The sequence below is a fragment of the Anas acuta genome, chromosome Z (assembly GCF_963932015.1).
Source record: "Anas acuta chromosome Z, bAnaAcu1.1, whole genome shotgun sequence".
In the NCBI taxonomy this organism is placed as follows: domain Eukaryota; kingdom Metazoa; phylum Chordata; class Aves; order Anseriformes; family Anatidae; genus Anas; species Anas acuta.
The window spans coordinates 49,883,438-49,906,632 of record NC_089017.1 but is presented as its reverse complement, the minus strand read 5'-3'; the positions used below and the strand labels follow the sequence as shown (position 1 = coordinate 49,906,632).

General features: G+C 43.9%; 1 protein-coding gene across 6 annotated transcripts in view; it reads left to right on the top strand.

Annotated features, from left to right (window-relative positions):
- The window catches only part of RNF38 (ring finger protein 38), a 111,251-nt gene that overhangs the window by 62,601 nt on the left and 25,455 nt on the right, over positions 1–23,195 (top strand). For 3 of the 6 annotated variants that reach the window (XM_068666500.1, XM_068666501.1, XM_068666503.1), the window contains 2 exons: positions 7,362–7,432; positions 20,176–20,369. In XM_068666500.1, coding sequence (XP_068522601.1) covers positions 7,362–7,432; positions 20,176–20,369 — 265 coding nt within the window. Of the gene's footprint in view, positions 1–7,361; positions 7,433–9,582; positions 9,674–9,709; positions 9,865–20,175; positions 20,370–23,195 lie in introns of those variants that run through there. The other 3 variants (XM_068666504.1, XM_068666502.1, XM_068666505.1) reach the window with 3 other exon arrangements.

Genomic DNA, 23,195 nt, shown 5'->3' with positions numbered 1-23,195 from the left:
ATGGATGCTTACTTGAAAACAGACTTCTCAGGTTTTTTTTATCTGTTCTGGCTGTCTGATCCTTACTGGAGTCGATAATTACCCTCCTAGCAACTGGTTGCAGTGTTAAAACTGAATGATGGATTGTAGAAATCGGTAATAAACAACACAAAATATGTGTATATGCGTATGTAAAATATTTATACATATATGCATGTGTATGCACACGTGTATACATATATATGTACATACATACAAGGCTGTATGTGTGCATATATAGAATGTAGTTGACTGTGCATAGATAAATACAGAACATAGTGGCAAACAGTACGTGCAGGTGGATGCCTGACACAAGATTTTGCTTTGTTATAAACATTTTCCACTGTCCTTGGAAGTCTCTGATTAAAAGAAAAAGTAAGTAAGGAAGAAAGGAAGGAAGGAAGGAAGGAAGGAAGAGAAAGAAAGAAAGAGAGAGCGAGAGAGAGAGAGAAAGAACGAACTCCACCACTACTACCACCTTCCATGAGGCATTAACATCTATTTAATTTCAGTAACATAGTATGTTGTGATGGATCCATTTGCTAGCAAATACACATCTGTAAACAACACGGCAAAGACACTTGCAGAGAGAGCAAGCAGGAGAAAGGAGATGTAGTTTTCCTTCTTCTGAATTTTAAACTTTTTTTCAGCAGGCAGAATTGTCAGTGCTAAATGTCAGGTTTCCCTTCAAGAACATGAAGTAAGAGACTCTGAAAGGCAGTCTTGCTAAGGGAGGAGGGGGGTAGAAATCAATGGCAGTGACAGCCTGGCTGTGGGAACGTCTCTGCACTGTCACTGCTAACAATGTTAGGGACCCAGAGGGATGTGCTGCTGCTGTCCGGAGTTTGCTGTCTGCTGTGCAGCAGTTTTTAGTACAGTGATGCAGAAACTTATGCAGGTGCCCTTTCCTCTGCAGCAACACCCGTTCTCAAAGCACGTATGTGAGAAAAAGGAAGTTTGTTGTAGTTTTCCACAGTTCAATGCACAGGCACACTGCATAATTTAGTTCTGCTGTAAAGACCTGCAGTCCTATTTCAGTTCTAGTCTTTATCTTCACTTGTAAAATGGCATTATTTAGGATTTAGTTAGAATTTATCTTTATTTAGATGCTTTTTCTTTTTATATATATATTACATATAAATATTTATATTATAGAATATATTCTTTAATATTAGAATTTATCTTCTAAAATGGCATTATTATCTTAATTAATTTTGGGTGGCATTAAGGCAAGGATCAGTACAGTTTTGCTTAGTATTGAGGTGTACTACTGCAAAAAAGGGCACAGAATATTGCTCCCAATGATGAGAAAAGTAAATCACAGAATCAGAAGATTGGAAGAGACCTCAAGATCATCGAGTCCAACCTCTGACCTAACACAAACAGTCCCCACTAAACCATATCCCTAAGCTCTACATCACACAAACAGTCCCCACTAAACCATATCCCTAAGCTCTACATCTAAACATCTTTTAAAGCCCTCCAGGGATGGTGACTCCACCATTCCCCTGGGCAGCCTGTTCCAATGCCTCAAAACCCTTTCGGAAAAGAAGTTCTTCCTAATATCCAACCTAAAACTCCCCTGGCGCAACTTAAGCCCATTCCCCCTCATCCTGTCACCAGGCACATGGGAGAACAGGCCAACCCTCACCTCGCTACAGCCTCCTTTAAGGTACCTGCAGAGAGCAATAAGGTCGCCCCTGAGCCTCCTTTTCTCCAGGCTGAACAAGCCCAGCTCCCTCAGCTGCTCCTCGTAAGACTTGTACTGGGTATCCAGCGAACAACCGGTATTGCCACTAAAGACTGAGGCAAAGAAGGCATTAAGCACCTCCGCCTTTTCCTCATCTTTTGTAACTAAGTTTCCCCCCGCATCCAGTAAAGGATGAAGATTCTCCTTAGTCCTCCGTTTTGTGTTGATGTATTTGTAAAAAGATTTTTTGTTGTCTTTAACAGCAGTAGCCAGATTGAGCTCCAGATGAGCTTTGGCCTTTCTAATTTTGTCCCTGCACTGCCTCGCAACATCCTTATTCTGTCAGCTGCCTGCAGAACTCCTCATCCGTCTCCTCATCCTGGTTCGGCGGTCTATAACAGACCCCCACCAGGATGCTTCCCTTGTTGGCCTTCCCGCCGATCCTAACCTGTACAGACTCAACCTTATCATTCCCAGCCTCAAGTTCCACGACATCAAAACTCCCTCTGATACAGAGAGCCACACCACCACCCCTTCTGTGCTGCCTGTCCCTTCTGAAGAGCCTATAGCCAGACATTGCAGCACTCCAGTCATGAGACTGGTCCCACCACGTTTCCGTGATGGCAACCAAGTGGTAGCCTGCCTGCCGCACGATGGCTTCCAGCTCCTCCTGTTTGTTGCCCATGCTGCGTGCATTGGTGTAGATGCACTTCAGTTGGGCCATTGCCTTCTCTCCCAGCCTTGCCATTGTTACCCCTGGCAGAGTTCCAGCAAGCCTTGTTTCAGCCCCATCCCCTTTCTTACCTAGTTTAAAGCCCTCTCAATGAGCCCCGCCAGCTCCTGGCCTAGGATCCGCTTTACCCTTAGAGATAGGGACCCATCTGCGGCCATCAGGCCAGGTGCTGAGTAAAGTGCCCCATGGTCAAAAAGAAAACAAAATTTCTGTGTTGGCACCAGCCTCTGAGCCACGTGTTTATCGGGGGGGGCTTTCTGTGTCCTCTCTGTACCCCTCCCTGCAAATTAGAGGATTTGTTCTTATGGGTAGGGGGATCACTCTGCCCCCCCTGCTTGCCCTGCCTGTGCAAACTGAATACAGGGAACTTACTGTAAACTTGTTCTGTGTTCACAAACTAGAGATGAATTAGCACTACATGGCTAAAGCTCAGTAAGCCCTTTCCATTTCTGCGTGCCCATCTTCAGTTTACGTGCCAAGCCTTTGTACCAAAGTTCTAGAAGTGTTGTATTTTCATGTCTGAACAATAAAAGGAACTGATTTTTATATCCCACTATCCTTTAAGCCCAGCATGCTTTGAATATCCTGACAGCATGAGTGAATGATGCTAAATAATGAATGATTATAAATACTGGAAAGTTTTATAGAAATAATATAATAGAATTATAGATAGAATTATAAACTATATTTTGCACATATGGCTATATAAACACCTGTATGTATAAACATACACAGATAAATGCATACATATACACACCTATGTGCGTATGTGTACATGTACACATATATGTTGTTTACTTTTGATTTCCACAATCTGTTCTTCATCTAACATACTTTATTAGAGATTTCTAAACCCATTTTTTTTAATACCTTTGCAATGAATTGTTGTTACTGCAACTCTTGATACAATCAGCTCAAAAAAACTTGCAAGATGAAGTTGGGCACAAGAAAGCCAGGATTTTGCTTTGAAAGGAGAACTTAAATAAATGTGTGAGTTTGTGTGTGTGTGTGTAAAATCTTTTATTCTCTGATGCGTTTCTCCCACAAAATCAATGCAATTCAATTTCTTTTCAAGTATATTGTCTGTAAATTTAAAACAGGAAGGTTCAGAGTTGTTTACAACAGTGCAGAAGAGAGATGTTTAAGGGAAACCCCAAATCTCATGAAACCTGTTGGTGTTGGTGCCTGCAGTTCCCTGTCTGCATTACTGTCAGGATGTGAGTTCACCCTTTTGACTGGAGACTTGAGTCATAACTGGTGCAAAGCAATTAAGGAGTTTATTAATTAGTTACGGGGAAACTGGTACAGCAGCAAAATCATCACTGCTAGGCCATCAAAGAAGTTCGCAATTATATTCCAATGCATATGATTATGCCCTTCTAGGTTGCTGCTAATTGTAGGTTTGCAGTCTAATGACCACTGAATTGCAGCTGTGGGAGCACGGCAATGTGTCTCGCCACCACTAGCATGTCTTAGAGGTGCAGACCTGACTGAGAGCTGGTCAGGCTGTGTGAGGGGCTTGGCTCCACAGCTCCACCTCATCGCTGCCTGGAGGCGTCGGCGCTCCTCTTTCTTCTACAGATGACTTTATTACTTATTCTAATTTTTTTTTCCAAGTTTGGGGCCAGCCATGTGCTTCCCAGACATCTCCTTCACTCCACCCGCCCTCCACATTCATTCCTCTGGTATTAGTCCTGTGACCACTTCCACCAGCAGCCACATTCCCCAACTCCAAAAGAAGGTCAGGCTTTTCAGCCTGAGGATTCCCAGCACATTCATGCATGTGGAAGCCACGCTGCTAACGAGGATTTTCTGCTGCGTGGCCACTCCAGAGCTGGGCTGCAGGAGTTCTAACACTTTTATGTTTATTATTTAGTACGTGCATGTATTTACATGAAGTCCTCATTCAACCCCTGTAAGTTAACGAGGGACTGGCTTCAGGAAGCAAGCATGTGTGTCTCCTGCATTCAGAACAGTAAGGAGTAACTGTGTTCGTGCAGCCTGTAAAATCAAGCTGCTTCTAATATAATCCAGGCTTGACAAGAAGGGTGTAGACATGCAAATTCTTCACCTGAATTTCAGGCAATACACTTTTCTGTGTGTGTTTAAACTTCTTGTGCATGTTGTAGCCACGTGAGAGCAGCATCTAAAACTGATTGTGTAGATAGGCACCAGAATGCTGTTATTTATCTCTCTGCATTATCTGCTGTGTTTGTGGTAACACCAGTTTTCAGCATTTGAAAGCACATTTGCCTACAAAAAAAAATCCATAATAGGTTTTCCGAAATAGGTTTCTTGTCTTTTTCATCCTAACCTGCTAGAGCAAAATAGCTGTGAAAAGTGCAACTCTAGATTCAGTTCAAAGTCTGCTTGTGAGCCCAAACGCCTAGCAGTCTGCAGTAAGCTGTGACAGCTGAGTCAAGTTTTTTAGTTTGGGTACTAGGAACAGATGCCAAAAAGAAAACTGTATGACATCTGAAGCTGTTCTTGTTATCTCAAACCAAATAAATATGTGGCCTTTTTATCTATATTTAATGATCTTTTATTATATTGGTGCATTATTTATGTAAACTGTAATTAATTAGTAATTTCTGTGGAAAATTTAGGTTTTAGTTTGTTTGTTTACTTGTTTGGGATTTTTTTCCAGAAGGATATATAGATTCTGGCAGTGTGTTCTGGTTCCTTTTTTTTTTTTTTTTTAATTTATTTCCTGAGAATGGGACCATGGGATTACTAAGAATTTAACTGACATCTGCTTTCTTGAAGAGCTATTCCATCCTGGAAATGCCAGGGGAACTTGGGGGCAGGGGAGAGTCCCGTCCCATCCCATCCCGTCAATAACATACAGTTCTGGTAACTTGTAAGAAGTTGAATGTGTGAGTCTTGAGGGGGAGGGAGGAGAATAACCAAGCAACACGTTTAAAAGTGCTCTTTTCTTTCAAAGTCGCAGCCTTTAAAGGCACGTGGTTTTTTAGCTGACTTCAGAGGTAACATGCTTCTGCAAAACTACCACACAGCAAAGTATTTATCAAGGAACCAAGGCTTCTATTTCTGATCGGTCAGGGTGTGAGGAAGCTCTAATCCTACCCAGCACACAAGTGTGGATTCCTGTGCTTTGCTATAAAAACAAAACCAAGCACAATACCTTCTGTGTGTGAGAGCCAAACAGAGCTGTAGATGTCGTACCCTACAGGATCCTCTGCTACCACCTTTTTTAAGATATTTGCTTTGTTTGTTTATGAAAATATGCTAATGGTGAGCATTTGTAAAATACTGTTGTGCGTTCTTACACATTCAGAGCTTCTGAAAGTTGTCAGCTCTAAAAGAAACTCAGATTTGGAACAGGAGGAAACCGTACATGTATCACTTGATGGGATGAAGATTTTAGCAGTACCTGGCAGGAAAAAGGAAGTCAAGTGCTTTATTATTTTCAAGAAAGTCAGGGCATGTTGGAGTTTTCTCGTGGATTAAATTTGATGCTTGGATGGAGACTTTTTTCTTGGGAAAAGTAATGTTTAAGTGGATGAGTAAACTTATGTTAAAGTTCTTCTGACTGAATGTTGCTCAGCTAGCACATGCAACTTCAAGCCTTCGGACAGAAAAACTGGAGGCTGTTAGATATTGTATGAAGCTTGGAAACTTCAGGACAGCATCTACATGCAGCCGTGACATGAATTGTTTCCCAGTAGCTGTGGTAAAGCTGGCTAGTCTGCAAGCGTGCGATTCAAGCCTAAAATGATGTGAATTGGCTGAGGACCATGATGAGTAACATCCAGAGGCGAAGTGCTGGATCGGGTTCATTGTGCCGTCACGGGCTGTGCCTGTGCTGCAGGGTTCAGCAGTGGCTCCTTCAGGAACGTCTGCTCTGGCTACAGAGTGCCTGCAACTCAGTGGAGGGGAAGGAAACTCATTTTCCCTCTCACCCATTCTTCGCTTTCTGTTATAGAAGTCAGGAAAAAAATGCAATTTTAATGGTAAACACATTGAGTCTTATCTGAGGCAGTGATGGCAATAAGGGGGGACAAACATTCCCTCACCCAATTACAGCAAGATTTAAGGGACTTACATTAACTGGCAATGATTTCTGCCTGTGGCTGAATAAAAAGAGTATTTTTTTTTTTTCTGCCTATGGCAGCATGAAACCAACAATAGCTGTTACCTGACTCCTGTAGTTTATAAGCAAGGAAAAAACTCGTAAAATAAATCTTTATGGTGTAAGGGCTCTGTGAGTGTATTTTGTAAATCTAAAAAGCTTGGGAATCTGTGTGGATATGATCAAACTTCAGTTTGGTTCTCTCCTTAGACAAAAGACCCACAACTGGGTGAGCCTTTGTAGAGGTGTGCTGTACCACATAAGAGAATGTGACATAAAGAAACCTATTGAAAAAACTTACGAAGGCAGAAATTCCGCTATAGACAAGACTGATAACAACACAGCAAAGCTTTTCTGCTTTGACCTTGGATTTTTCTGCTCACTCTTATTCCTAATATACCATTGGAGAGAGACTTGTTTTGTGGCTAACCAGGGTGCTGAAAATTTTCTGGAGTAAAAGATACGGGGCAGGACTGCACTACCTTAACATGGAGCGTGTAGCTTCTCTCTGTTTGTGCCTGTGCGTATGCACTTTGCTGCATATGTTTGCCTTGGACAGATGAAGTAGTTAGTTCTAATTTTGTTCCGTTTAAATATTTGGAAAAAGTCTGCATGGAGATATTGCTGGCACGTTGTGCAAAATGCATCTCTGATGCTTATTCCAGCATCAGATTTAAATGTATGACTTGTCAGACGTAACTCTTCAGCAAATAAATCTCTCTTCTGTGTGTGGAAAAAAAATTCTGGCTGGTACATGTGTCTTTACTTTTAGCATTCACAGGAATTGGGTTATCACTTTAACAATTTTTCCCCACCTTCTTTTGTAGGTAGCATTGGTACTTCCTTTCAATGCCAGTCAATCCATCAAGATCACATTTGCAGCGATGACAGTGATAAGGTGAGGCATACATAAATTTTTCCTTCAAAAGATGCATATATATATATATATATATATATTTATGTATTGCTTTTACTATATAAAGACTGTTTGTTATGCAGGCGTAGCAGTCAATTTTAAAAATTAGTTTTGAACTATCTGGCATGTTAAGAAATATACTTTATTCGGGACAATCTCTTAGTAAATGAAGGAGAAATTTATGTTGTACAATATTTTTCTTTTTGCTTGCATTCCCTTAGTAAACACTGGTGGCTTGCCATATTAATGCTCCCAGTTAATAAAGTTGCTGCTAATGTTTAGGTAAGGTAAGATGTCTTACGCCTGTTGCTTCAGGAGTTGTAGCCTAGCTAAGTGTTCAAGTTTATTTGTTTGCTTGTTTTTTGTTGGTACATTTTTGGGGGGTTTTCTTGTGTGTTTTGTTTTTACAGGTAGGAAACTGTCACTCAGTGGTGCAGTCTTAAAACACCAACCTGTCCAGTAACGCGTGTTTTCCTAGTCATTTTTGACAAGAAATCCTCAGATTGGCTCACAGTTGGTAGCACACTGGTTGTGCTACCAGTGTTCAGCATTACTTGGATCAGTAGCATAAGTCTGGCATACGGAAGGGAAAAGTTTTCACACTGAACTGCTTGTGAGACTTTCCTTCAAGTTACCAGTAATGTTGATGGGTCTACCTTAGACTTCAACTGTCCTGAAGTAATTAAGAGATTTCAACTTCAACCGTCCCTAAGAGATTTTAGAGTAATTAAGATTTTAGAGTAATTAAGCAAACTGATAAACATTCATTCAACATATAACATGTACTACATTGTTTGCAACTATGACACTTCATAGCTAGCTTACTTTTTGGCTTGACGTGGCATATATTAGTCAAATTTTAAAGATCATTCTTAGAAATGAGAATTGCATCTTAGTACCTTGATAAATGCAAAACCCCTTGTGTTTTAAAATTCTGGAACAGGTCAAGTTTATAGTTATTCCAACTCATCCCAGTGCTGGATTTGTTTTCACTGCAAGTTGCTTTTAGTGCTATACTGCATTTTTTCCCATCTCCCTCTTTTTAAAAATGTGTGTGTATTCAGGGGCCATGCTACATTTGAGGCTTGGTTTAATATACAGATATTGGGCAAACATGCTATCCAGATTGTGGGATTATTTTGTTTTCTGTTGATTAGCTGGCCATGAATTGTGAAACTCTAACAGCGATATGTTCTCTACTTTTGTTTCCAGTGTCTGAAAATATTCTCAGTAGATTAAAAAAACAACCAGACAAAAACAGCTAAACTCCCCTTTTCTATTATCATTTTTTTTTATTTCTTGTTGTGTTGGAGCTATTTTTGAAGATGCTTAAAGACGGAGCTCCGGCGTTGCTTTCTTCTGTACGTGCTTGCAGCAACTAGAAATCTTTGCTGTCCTTCCTCTTTGGAGAGTGAGAGCTGAAGGTCACTTCCACATTGTGGGTCAGAAGTGGGAAAAATGTGGGAGAGGAAAAAAATAGTGCCAAGGTGAGGAGCAGGTGGTGGAAATTTGCTTTCAGAGCCACCCTGGTGCACCAGCTTCGGTCTGGCAGTCCCTTCAGCATTCTTCCTTTCCCGTCACGTGGAGGAACACCTCTGTTGGGTTGACAGAAAACTGAGGGAAGACGGGTGATTAGAGGGAATCGGGGTGATTAAAGCTGTTTTAAGGCATTTTGGAAATCCTGTGAGGTGCTTCATAGGCTTGGGGGGGGTGGGAATGGGAAGGGGCAGCAGCTGACCTGCCTTGAACTTCAGAAGAGCACATCCAGCATATACCATCTACCTCCGTATTGACAGAGGAACTGGGGGAGAGCCTCTTTATTGTTATCCTCAGTTCAGCTTTAAGGATGGTGGGCGAAAAACGTGTTTTACTTTTGGGCGCTGACTCCACACCTGAGGAGCATTCCTGCCTGTGAGGCAGCAAGACGGATGCTTGCTGCCAGCCCCATGCCATGGAAGCTTTGGGCTTCCCGTCCGAAGCTTTCGGAAACGAGTTCAGTTTCGCTTATTTATATGTTTATTTATTTATTTATGTGCTTATTTATTTATTTACTCCGTGAGGCGGCGCGGGGAGAGGGGGGGAGGGAGCTGAGGGGAGAGGGGGGGCGTGGCCACCGCCCTCCGGCCCCGCCCCTCCCCTCCTTCGCGGGGCGGGGCTGAGGGGGGGGAAGATGGCGGCGGGCAGCGGCGGCGGCGGGGAGCCGCGGGGGGGGCGCGGCCGCAGGTACCGGCAGCGGGGGGAGCGGGGGGGGGGGGGCGGGAAGAAAAGGGCCGGCGGCTGCCGCCCCCCTGCACACACGGACACACAGACAGACACACGGACACACAGACAGCCTCAGCCGGCCACCCTGCGAGCTGCGCGGTGCTATGGGCAGCACAGCCGCCCCGCGGGAAGCCGCCCGGCACGGAGCTGTGGTGCGGGGGGGAGCGGCGGGGGGCGGCACGGAGCCATGGAGGGGTGGTGGGGATGGGGATGATGGGGATGATGGGGATGATGGGGAGGTGCAGACGGGCAGCCTGCCCGGCTGTGGGGTGCCCCGGGGCACGGGCAAATTGGGGAGAAACCCCCCCCCCCCCCCCCCCCCCCCCCCGTGTTGGGCAGTGGGGGCTGTGCTGTGTGACTGTCCCTGTCCTGGAAGGTGTGGGTGCATCGCAGCGGCAGGTAACAGCTGTGATCCGCCAAATTTATGCCTAAGCTTCTCCACGTGGATTTTTTTCAATATCGTTTATTCAAGTTATTGTGGGAGGTAATGATTTAGGTTGATTGCTATTGATGGTGTAAAGTCACTTGTTCGGCTCCAGTAAGAAAGTTTTTGAGAATTAAATGGTTTCTATATTCTGATTAAAGAGCGGTACTAAAGTTAAAAGTTGTGCGGTTGTGAATGCAAGTGAGTTCTTTGAGACTCCTATTGAAGCTAGTAGTCTTGTAGTAGTTCTAGTACTTCAGGACTACTTGTAGTAGTATTTCGGGGAGTTATTCAAGACTGCTATTGCAGATTAAAACTTAAGCTGTCGCCTTGTGGCTTTTCAAAACCGTCTTACATCTCTGTCCATGGAAAGAAGTCGCTGGTGCATTCAATGGGAATTTGTATGGAGGGAGTCTTACACTCCCTCCTAAAGGTCTTTAATTTAACCTTTGTCAGGAGCTCTTCCTCCCCGTCCCCAGGAGGAACATGAAGGGTAACAGGTAGGGTACAGGTAACAGTAAGGGTGCAGGTGGAATATGAAATTTCTTCCTGTTTGGGAGAGTTGGAGAGTTGTGTTTGGTTGTCGGGGCGCTGATGCTTGTAAATCTGGGAGGAGATGTGACAGCCAGATCATGCTGGACTCCAGCTTGTGCTTTTCTTCTCTGTGTACGTTTGCGTGGCAGGTTGAATAATTAATTGATGCATGTTTAAATTCTGTTGTGGACGAAACTTGCCCAGGTCTTCTCTGACTTCCAAGGGAGGCTTCTCACGGTGCTCGCTCCGGCTTCGCTTGGGACTGCTCCCCTTGGCAGACCAGGCAGCCTTCCTTTGCTTTTTGGTGCCCTCTGCTGACTGCTGCTGGCCAGCACGCCTAAAGCTAGGGCTGGTTTCGTCTTCAGCTGCAACGAAACGCCGACAGCTGCAGCTAGCTAAAAGCAGCGGGAGGGAAAAGAAAGGAAGCTCTATTGCACCGTAAGAGTTTTGCTGATTGCTGCCCGACCAGGTTGTCTGGACTGCTTCGGAACTGCTCCTCACTCGGTCGAAAAATAGTTAAGTAGCATAGCGCACCCTCACCAGGTACCTTCAATAGGCTTTCCAGCCGTAAAAAAAATCGGTGGCTTTGCTCTCCATCACCACTTGCTCTCCCCTTGCAGAAAAACAGGCTTTTCAGGGTTGCTGTCCTGGAGATTTTTACCTCTTGGTTCACTTGTGATAACTTTTACATTTTGTATTTATCACTACAATCGTACAGTGTTTTTTAAAAAAAAAAAAAAAGGATTTTTTTTTTTTAAAAAAAAAACAACAAGGTGCTGTGCTTCTTCATGTGAGCACTGCTACATATCCTAAATTTGATTTCCTTTCTGTTTAAGGAGCCTTTCATCTGGTGAGTCTTAGAGTGTTGCTCCTGTCACTCAGATCTCTTGATGCCTCTGTCCTAGGCAAACTCACCAGTGGCTTGAACTCACCTGTATCCCCTCCAGAGCCTCTTACTGATAGCCTTGTGGCCTGATTTTGCCAAATCTGTTCATTTTTGATAGAACTAGCCATTTTTTTCCTTTCACGTTGCGGCAAGGGTAAGTCATGATTAATGAGCAGTTATGACGTATAAGATGCTATGACTTATGTGCTCATAAGTCACCCTACTGGGGTGAGAGTATTCATAGCACAACTTAGGTCCCTGCCAAGTAGGGGCTCGGCCTGGAAGTCTTCATCAAAGCTTTCGGAAATGGTCTTCTCTCTGAGAATTTTTCTTCCTTGCTCAGGTGATTTCCTTTAAAAGAATGTAGCATGATGAATATTCTTGTTGAGCTGCACTTCTAAAAGCTGATTCTTAGAAACCTGTTGTGAAGACACTTTAAAACTACTTTGACACTAAATGCTGAAGGGGGCGTTTTGTTTTGGTGTCCTGTGTGCGTGAATCTGTTGGTAAAACATCTGAACTGAATATGAAACGAGAGGTGATGTAGAGGTTGGAGTCAGTAAGAATAGCTACTCCTTTTAAGTAATGTGTGAGGAACTTATGAAGACAAATGGCAAAGTACTAAGTGGATGAGTATGGATTTAAGAGAAGTGTTCAGATGTGAACACGCAGTCTGGCGAGACTGGTTATGCATTTTGGCATTTTTCAGTATAGAGTAGGACTTAGGACAGCATAAGAAAGAGGCACAGATCTCAGTGATCATGGTTCTGAAACACTGAAAAAAAAGTGGACTTGCATCCTTTTTGTACTGCATATAATGTTAATCTCACTTTACAAATTGTATTCTTTTTAAGTAAATACTGTGTAATATTTCCCTACTTCATTATCAAAAGTCACAGAAATCTGAGGTGTGTAAATCTGAGGCTGCCACAGCAAATTTTACATTGGCAGCCTAACATTGTAGATTGGTTTCCATTTTTAAGCTGTCATTACTATTTTTTTTCTTATCCCGTGGTGATATTTCACAAGCAAGTTTGGAGGAAATGTAGGCTTCCTTTCAGAATGATGTGCCTGCTAGGGAGACTAGTTTGTCTCCAAGAATTAAAATACAGAGTATTTATTTCCTAATCCCACAGAGAGAAGGCCATAAGGGGTTTTCTTCTGAACTATTTTTTTTCCTCTGTAACCATAGAAATGGCTATTTAGTGTTTCTTGATCAGTCCTGAAATTTTCATCTCAAGTACTGGTTACATACCACCGATTTTCTTAAATCTCAACAGTCCCTTCTGAAGTGCAGTGGCAGAAAGCATCCCATTTTAAACACCCTGCCATGTACATGATGCTCAGTGGTAAACTGTATATATTCACAGGAATACTTCTCCGGACCTCTGCCCTTCTTGGACCTCTACCCCAAGGTATTAGTTGAGTTGCTTTTTGCTGCATTCACAGGAAAACACTCCTAAAAGCCTAGCACAGTGTGCAGTGAAGATCAGCTACTGCTTTGATTTGTCTTGCCACAGATACACAGAATGGTTGAGGTTGGAAGGGACTTCTGGATACCATCTGGTCCAGCCCCCTGCTCAAGCAGGTTGTACTGGGTTTGGTTGGGATGTTAACTTTCCCTGCAGCAGCCCATACAGTGCTGTGCTCTGCATTTGTAGCTAGAACAGCAGTGTTATCACACCAGTGTTGTGTCTGCCACTGAGCAGTGCTGGCACAGCACCAGGACTCCCTCCAACCCTCCTAGGGGATGGGCAAAAAAGTGAGGAGAGAAACATCACCAGGGCAGCTGACCTAAACCAGCCAAAGGGATATTCCATACCATGTGGTGTCACACTCAGCAATAAAAGGTGGAAACAGGAAGAAGAGGGGAGGGGTGAGCTCTTGTTGTGAAAATATCAGTCCTCCTCCTGAACTCCGGCTATGTGTGTTGAGGCCTTGCTTCAAGGACATGGTCAAGCACCATTCATTTGTGGGAAGCAGAGAGTAATTTCTTTCCTCTGCACTTCCATATAGCCTTTGTTTTGTTGTTTTTCCCTTTCCCCATCCCTTTTCCTCTTTCCCTTTTTTTCCCTTTAGTTAAATGGTTTAGTTAATAATAATCTTTCCTTATGTGCTCCAGCTCATTCTTCGTCTGTGTGGCTTTTCACTGGACTCTCTAAGTACCTCCCTCCCTCTGTTTTGTACTGGGGAGCTCCATGCTACAGGTATTTTTCTCTAAGACTTCTGGACCTACCCCAGCAACTGCTTAATTTTGGACTTCCTTCCAGCTACCTGACTTATTTGAGCCAGCTCAGATTTGGGACTGCCTGTATTTCTTATGGTGTTATGTTCCAGGTATTTTATTACTCTCGTGAACAGGTGAAATGGTGGTATAAAAATTGGTGGGTTGGAGCTGAAGATCTGAATTCAGAAGTTAACACTGCAAAAAGTGTTTTGGGATGTAGCTGAACTAGCACACTAGTTACAAGCTTTTTTTTTTTTAAAAAAAAAAAAAAAGAAATCTTAAAAAGCACAACTAAGCCAGCAAAATTCATTGGGCAAAAGCAATTACTCTGGAAAGAGATTCTTATTGCTGATGTTTATTCTGTCATCTAACATTTCTGTAAAGAGCTCTTGCCAATAAAAGCTGTGTGTCATCCCAATATGATTCTGCTGGCAAATTGAAGACAACTCCTTTGTGATGCAGCCCCGTGTCCAACTGGATAATCTTTGTTTATTTTGTCTTGGAAAAAGCATAGCAATTGGTCTTAGAAATAATCTGTTCATAATCCATAACCCTTTTGCCAGTTCTGGTACGTTACTCTTAAATTTAAGTTTATTGTGTGTATTTGCTTCTTTTTAGCAGTTGCTTTTAGATTTGTTTAGATCTAGAAATTGGAGGGAATATTTAAAGGTAATGTCAAGCTTTTTGTATAAAGTCTATGAGCTTTTCGTTTGCACCTTGACAGTTAATATGACCACTTTTTTTTCCTGTTTATTTTTTCTTGCCTTTTGAATTTTGGTTTAACATTCCTGTGTAGGACAAGGCACAGGGGGATGCCCATTTGTCCAGTTTTCATGGGTAGTCTATCTCATTCTTCCTGAACTGTAGTCTCTGACATCCTTATTTATTTCTGTACGATTAGCTGAAGTCTTGTGTGGTTTCTTTAGCTGTGTGGGGAAGGAGAGAGTGTCTGCCCCTATATATGTGTCTGGTCAAGGATCATTTCAGTGCCAAGAGGGGAAGCCATAAAAAGGAACTCTCTTGAGAGAGAAACCTGACCAAAAAACAGTAAGGGAGGTGGTGACAGGAACCAAACCTGGTCAGGCAGTAATTGATAGGAGTATGTGGAATGCGGGAGTGCTTCCTGCAGTGAGACCTCATCAAGGACCTCGCCAAATGGGATGATAAGCGAGGGGGTGAAGCAGTAAACAGGACTGAATGCCGGGACTCAGACCTGCCAGACAAACTTAACGGAGACGAAGACCAAGAGCAAACCCAGTCAGCTGCACTAACTGATGTGTTATCAACAAACTGCAGGCAAACAAGGACTTTGCAACCAGTGAGGATGCAAACCTGAGGTCTGGGCTGCTGGAGGGGGCAGGTGGAGCGATGCCAGCGGACGAGGCGGTGTACAGGGGAAGGGGAGCAGGGATGGGCAATGGGGGCAGGCAGAAGAGGGCCTGGAGGGGCTGCCGGTGTGTGACTGTGCCTGGTCACCACAGCCTGTCCCCTTTCTCCTCACATCCTTGGTTAATGACCCCTCCGTGGGCTCCCACTCGAGTCCCATGCACATGGTGGGGACCAAACACCACGAGGCCGGCAGCTGGAGCCCAACATGGCTGGGCCTGGGCCTGCGGTGCCAGGGACTGGAGCCCCTGGGGTCTCGGTGCCAGCCCCAGGGCAGGGGCCCGGCACCCTCCTGCCCCCGGGGTGGGAGCGCTGCCTGTCCCCAGAGCTCCGCCGCCGGCTCCCTTCCAACGGCTGGGACAGGGCCAGGGGCCGCAGCAGCGGGTGAGAGGCCGGGCTGTGGGCAGGGGTCCCTGGGCAGGGCTGGGGGAGGCCGGTGTGCATCTGATGGTGGCCTGGGGACGTCGCCTGTGGGCCTGCACCAGGGCAGGAGGGGCCGAGTCTGTGCCCCTCAGCAGTGGGGCATGTGAGCAGCCCCTCAGGGGTGGCAGTTTGTGCAGCTGGCTGCCTCTGTCCTCCAGGTGCGTGCCTCTGAGATGTGTGCTAGGTTTGGATCTGCCAACAGGACAGCAGTGGCCACGTCCCTCAGCTCCATAGCTCCCTAGACACGTGGGACTGGGCTCCTCTGGCCACACGGGAGGAATTCCCAGTCCTGGAGCTGCTGGTGGCAGCGGCCACTCCCAGCATAACATCCCTGAACAGCTTCTTTTCCTTGGTCTGTGAGGGGACATTTTCTTTGTCATCTGCTTACATTCTCAGTATGCAGGAAATCAAGAGCTTGTCAGCACGTTAAAATCATGGGATGTGTTAGCACAGTGATGGCTTGTCAAGCTGCTGGAACAGCAGGGAGTACAAATGACTGGTCACGTTGCTTATACTGAAGTACAAGTACCTTTCACCAGTGTTGTTTCTTAGACTAAAGATAAAGATCACAGCAGACTTTTTGTACAGGTAACATACGTGAACCAAACACGGGAGGAAAATAGTGGTTTTACAGTGGACAGAGGAAACTAAATGCTCTTTGAAAGTGTGTGTATATATATAAATACATGAGAAACTGCCAAAATACTGCAAATAACTACTGCTCAGGCAATTTGGATTCAGAAGGATCCAAACAGTGGGGAAGCCTGTGGTTTTCAGACATGTTGAAATGGGTTGTTGTTGTTGTTTTGTTTGTTTAAGAACAAAAAAAAAAAAGTTTTATTTTTTATACTTAAAAGCAACCAGAAATACTGGAATGAAATACAGTAAGATGATGTCCAGGAAACAGGACAAGTCTGGAAAACAGACCAGGTTATCAACTTAAGAATTGATAATTAAAGTGACAGTCAGACAAGAGCTCTTCAGAGAAGGAAAAATAATGACATGCGTTCATTCCTCCAAGTCTGTTGGGGAGGAAAGTGAGAAACCATGACACTGAGTTTAGTCAAGAAGCCCTGCTAGCCTGGCTTCAGACAGGGATTTGCAGAATGGAAAGGCAAGGCCAACTTTTGCAGTGAAGAGAGTTTCAGGGAGACACAGGGTGGCTTCATTTGGGTTCCTCCTTTAAAAACAAGGAAACTGTACACTTTGAGCAGGATTCCGAGCTGTAATACTGACTTAATTTCAGTCTCTGATGTACGAAACATTTAATTGAGTGTCATCTTCTGCTTGAGATAAAAACATCGTTAATTTGTTGCTTGTGTAAGCCATGTTTGTATTGCCACTCAAGAGATGGGTGAGAATGACTTTTTTTGTGGAGAAGAGCTCTTCTACCTTCCAGTAAGAATATTCTGGCCTTAAAGTTGGTCAGTTCCAAATGGTTGGTTGTGTATCACCTTTCCTATGTGTGCACAATGTGCTTTTTTGCCTTGGTTACTACTTTAAAATCCTTTTGATTGTGCTACGCAGATGTCGGTTTTTAATGTGTAATAAAAGTGGCATTCCTGAGTTTGAGCTTTATGAATGTATTGCATTTTAAGTACATGAAAGTATGAAAATGAAGTGGTCTGTAGGCAAAGATATTTTGCTAGATGTTGTCCAGATTAAAACTGATGATTCAGAGATAAGATCTACAATATTTGCCAAGCGAAATTGATTTTTTTTTCAAATTTTTAAGTTCAAGAGTACTATTCCTTAGGCAGTACAATTGTGTGGACATCTTAGAAGCATAAAGAGAAAATGATGAATGCTTATTCTTTGTTTGAACCATTAGTCTCATCTAGCAGAGGCATTTTAAACATTTAGAGAATGAGAAGTTTGATGCATATTTTGTTTGAAATTAAAAGTTTAGTACAGATTTCTAGACAGGCTTGCAACTTGAAGACATGAATATAAGAGGTTGCTATAAAATACTGTGCTTAGAAATGCAAATAAACAATCAATCCTGTTCTCCCATCTAAGGACCTACATTACCTCCTCCTAGCTTCAGGTTATTTTTTTCTCAATATGGGAAAAAAAAAAAACACATAATTACTCTTTAAAACTATACTTATATGTCATTCCAAAAATGATTTTATCTTTATTTTCTTTCTAATGGGAAGCAAGTTGAAGTGAAAGCATGGTCGCTTAGTATAGCGAGCAATTCAGCACTTGCTATGGGGTTTGAAATAACATTGTGAGGTAGTGATTTGGAGTGATGATGAAGGCTAGCTGGTTGGCAGTTTCCATCTCCGCTGTTTTTGAAGGGGTGCAATCCAGATACAAAATGAAAAATGATCAAAGAACAATCTCTCTTTTTCCCAAACTACTTTCTACAGGGCAGGGTGTGTTAGTGTTACTGCTTGGGAAAATGTGCCAGACGTAAATTATTGCAGTAGCAGTGGGAGATTGCCAAGCAAAGGCATGTATGGGTTGTAGCAGGGCAACAGCAATTATTTTGTTACTTCACCGTGTTTTGTTCTCTGCCAGCTTCACTAAACCTTGTGTCTCCTCCTTCCATTTGACTTTTCCTTCTACACTCACAAGACCCCAGTGTGCCTGCTTTACCTGCGTTTCAGTTTGAGTAGAGTTGGGCCACAAATCATCCTTCTCTTTGGCTCCTTAGAGTAGGATAGATTAAACAAGCAGCTCTGTGAGTGGCAGAACAACTGTAACTTTGTTTGTGATTTGTCCTTTGATAAGACTCTCTGAAATCTGCTAAGATACATATTTTCACAGAAGCTTTGACTGCTCTGAGGGCAATTGTCAATCATCTCTTCCAGTTGTTTGGTTATAATGCATTGAAATCCCGAGTGCCTGCAGCCTTCTGGAAGAGTCGCCCTTTACCTGGGCATCTGCTTTTGTGAACCTTCAGGAATATGCCTGTATTTTGACCTGTTTTTTCTCTCACTGCTTGATACTGAATATTGATACTGACTTTGATATTCAGGTGCAGTGAGTTAAGGAGTTGAAAAGCAGGTTGCATGCATTATCAGCCTGTTTCTCTACGTAAATCACACTAAAAGCAGATGTGGAATTAAAAATGGGCACCCTCACATGTACTTTTTTTTTCCTTATCATTTTCTCTTCAGTCATCATTCCTAGTGACTGCTTAAATTAAAATATGGTAGGAGAAAACTCCAATTTCTGTTGAAATATTTGAAAGCATGAGGCTGAAGAGAAGTGAAATTTAGACAAAATGACCAGAAGTCAAAAGAGGAAAAATACCTTTTTTTTATCTTAAACACATGGACAAAACTTAGGAGTTACATAAAGGTATGCTTTATGCACTGGAAAGAACAGGAGGACAAGCTAAGTATCTTAGCTGTAAAGCTAAGAAGAGGTCTGTAATCTACAAGTACATCTGCAATGAGACTTCTGACAGTCTCTGGATTGCCAGATATTCTCTGACTCAGTTATTTGCAGTTGTCTGCAAGTTTGAGGCTGTTCCTGTTAATTGAAATAACGCTGCAAGGGGCTGAAGTGGGTGAGGTGAGCTGAGCGAGTAAGCTGGAGAGCAGCAAACCAGCAGGGTCTGGCTCGCAGGGGGAGTGTCAGTGAAGTGTATGTGATGTTTGGACCCAAAGGTGGGTGCAGCGTGGCTGTTCTTGTGTGGCTGTTTGTGTTCATGAGTTCGGTGATCTCTGGAGCAGAACATTTCCAGTTGTTAGGCTTGTTACCAGCAAGACAGGTTACACTTCCACAAGAGTATTGTGGAGGGAAGGGACATGTATTGCCTTTCCTGCTGGATTTTTGGTCGCCTTGAGATCTTCTGACAGGAATGGCAGCTGTCTGCATTTAACGAGTCAGCAGCAAGGGCACACAATGAAAGCGAGAGGTAGTTACTTGTACTCGGAACCTGCTGGGAGCACGGTGCTTGGAGATGAACAGTGTTCCTGTCACTGACACCAAAACTTCAGGTGTTACGTAGTCCCAGCAGAGCTTCAGTGAAGTAAACGCACGTAAACAGAAGTGATTTCTTTTCAGATCATGTACAGGTACTTTCCTATGATCATTATTGTACTAATGAGTAGGAAACTGAGCACTTGTGTGCTCAGCTGGCAGAATTAAAATTGGCTGCAGAGCAAAGCTAATATCTGATCAGCCACATTAGTACAGTCCTCATCGAAAAGGCATGCATCCCAGAGCGCGTATGGTATCATGAGGGCTGTGCTTATACCTCTTTTCAAGCCTCCGTAACCTATAAATGCAGGGGCAGGAGGAATGCAAAATAGGATATACCTTATTTTCCTCATATTACTCTCCTTCCTGGAACATTTTTTTTGTGCGTTGATGTTAAGATTTCAGTATATTCATGCTTCTAAAATATAACTTAGTTATTCATCGGGGGTTAGAAAGCCATCACAAATTTGTATTACAAAGGTTGTAAGTAGGTAACTACTTGCAGTTGATTAATTTCATGGTGTTCTAGTGCAGTCTGCAGTAAATCCCTCCTTCTAATGCTAGCTGCAAAGTGATATTGAAGTGTGGATTGTAACTCACTCATCTGAAGGTGGGTTTTTGTTTTGTTTCTTGCACTGGCATAGAGCGAAGACAGTCCTAGTCCCAAACGACAACGCCTTTCCCATTCAGTCTTTGACTACACAACAACATCACCAGCCTCATCACCACCAATGCGACCATGGGAGATGACATCAAACAGGCAGCCTTCTTTGGCTCGTCCCAACCAACACCACTTCTCAGGGGAACGATACAACACACCTGCACGACACAGAAGGAGGTAAGCAATATGTACAGTTTTTTTTAATAGTTTTAAACTGTTTTTTAAACAGGTTTTTTATTCTTCCTGATTTCATCTCAAGAGAGGAGTATTTCTGAATAGAATCCTCTATTCAGATGAATCAGTATTTCAGACCAGATTTCATGGTAAATACGTTAACATTTCCTTTGAGCTGTAAATTGTTATATTTGTAATTGAGAAGTTAAAGTAATATAAATTGATTCATCATCCTATAATTTACTGAAGACAACTCAAGGAGTGTTTATTAACATTTTTAATTATTAACCTGATTCTGTTCTACTATGCACTGGAGCAATAATCGTTCAGAACAATGTGAGGAAAAATCCTATTTCTTATCAGGGTACTTTGAAAGAATCACAGAACTGTAGGGGCTGGAAAGGACCTTGAAAGATCGTGTCCAACCCCCCTGCCAAAGCAGGTTCCCTAGAGCAGGCTGCCCAGGTAGGTGTCTAGATGGGCCTTGAATATATCTCCAGAGGAGGAGACTCCACAATCTCCTTTGGCAGCCTGTCCCAGTGCTCTGTCACCCTCACCATGAAGTTCTTTCGCATGTCAGTGCGGAACTTCTGGTGCTCCATCTTGTGGCCATTACCCCTTGTCCTGTCCCCACAAACCACTGAAAAGAGGTTGGCCAAATCCCTCTGTCTCCCACACCTCAGGTATTTATACACATTGATGAGATCCCCTCTCAGTCTTCTCTTCCCCAGGCTGAGCAGACCCAGGCCTTTCTTCATAGGGAAGATGCTCCAGGCCCTGTATCATCTTCGTGGCCCTCTGCTGGACTCTTTCCAGGAGATCCCTGTCTTTTTTTGTAAGGGGGAGCCCAGAACTGGACACAGTACTCCAGGTGAGGCCTGACCAAGGCAGAGTAGAGGGGGAGGATCACCTCCCTCAACCTGCTGGCCACGCTCCTTTTAATGCACGCCAGGACCCCATTAGCCCTCTTGGCCACAAGGGCACAGTGCTGGCTCATGGTCAACCTGTCATCTCCGCAGAGCTCCTCTCCAGCAGGTCATCCCCCAGCCTGTACTGATATATGCAGTTGTTCCTTCCCAGGTGCAGGACTCTACACTTGCTCTTCTTAAATCTCATTTGGTTACTTCCCGCCCATCTCTCCAGCCGGTCCAGGTCTCGCTGAATGGCAGCACAGCCTTCTGGCGCGTCAGCCATTCCTCCCAGCTTTGTGTCATCGGCGTACTTGCTGAGGGCGGACACTATTCCCTCATCAAGGTCGTTGATGAAGATGTTGAACAAGACTGACCCCTGGGGAACACCGCTAGTCACAGGCCTCCAGCCAGACTCTGTGCCACTGATCACCACCCTCTGAGCTCGGCCAGTCAGCCAGTTCTCAACCCACCTTGCCGTCCACTCATCTATCCCACACTTTCTCAGCTTTGCTATCAGGATGTCACAGGGGACAGTATTGAAAGCCTTGCTAAAGTCAAGGTAGATGACATCCACTGCTCTCCCCCCATCTACCCAGCTGGTGATGCCACCATAGAAGGCAATGAGGTTGGTCGAGCACAACTTCCCCTTGGTGAATCCATGCTGACTACTCCTCATAACCTTCTTTTCTTCCAATTGCTTGAAGATGGCATCCAGAACAAGCTGCTCCAACACCTTTCCAGGGACAGAGGTGAGACTGGCTGGCCTGTAGTTTCCCAGATCCTCCTTCCTGCCCTTCTTGGAGACCGGAGTGACACTGGCTATCCTCCAGTCTTCGGGCAGCTGTTCTTCAGTTCTCCGGGACCTTTCAAAGATGATAGAGAGCAGTTCAGCAATCACCTTTGCCAATTCCCATAGCACCCATGGATGCATCCCATCGGGACCCGTAGAGTTGTGTGCGTTGAGCCCACTCAGATGCTCCCGAACCATTCTGTCATCAACCAGGGGGGAGCCCTCCATTTCACAGACCCTTTGTCCTCCCGCTAGGGTTGAGGAGTCCTGGGGGGAGTCCTTGAAGCAAAGACTGAAGCAAAGAAAGCATTCAGTATCTCTGCCTTCTCAGCGTCTCCTGTTACCTGGACACCCCCCTTGTTCAGCAGTGGACCCACATTATCCCTCATCTTCCTTTTACTCTTTACATACTTAAAAGATAGTAAGAAGGTTTTTTTTTTTTTTATCTCTTTCGCAAGCCTCATCTCTAGGTGGGCTTTAGCCTTCCTCATCGCGTCCCTGCAGACCCTGACGACACTTCTATACTCCTCCCAAGAGGACAGACCCTTTTTCCACATTTCGTAGACCATCCTCTTCCTTCTGATCTTATCGATGAGCTCCTTGCTCATCCACACAGGTTTCCTGCCCCCCTTCCCCGATTTCCTACGCTCAGGGATGCAGCAATCCTGAGCAAGGAAGAAGTGTAGTTGAAATGTAGCCCAGCTCTCACAAGCACCCTTGCCTTCTTCCAGCAACCCAGCCCATGAGATACTCCCAAGCAGGTCCCGGAAGAGGTCGAAGTTGGCTCTCCAAAAGTCCAGGGTTGCAATCCTGCTTTTAGCCTTATAATAACCATTATTTGTGTAGTACCATGATTTTTGTGCATTAAAAGTCTAAATTTTTTACGTGGTTACTTTTAAAGGACTTTAAAGCAGAAGCTCATTACCAGTGTTCAGTAATAGTTTAGATCCCTGTGTTGGTTATTCATCTGAAGTGCTTGCCAGTAACTTGGGAAGCATGTAGAGCTGTGTATCTGGATGCACTGGATTTTGCTGAATGAAACCTGTAGTTTCTTTATTATTCTACATAGGAAAAATACTTTTTTTTTTTCCAGATAATGTTAATCCATTTGTTTAAAAAAATAAAAAA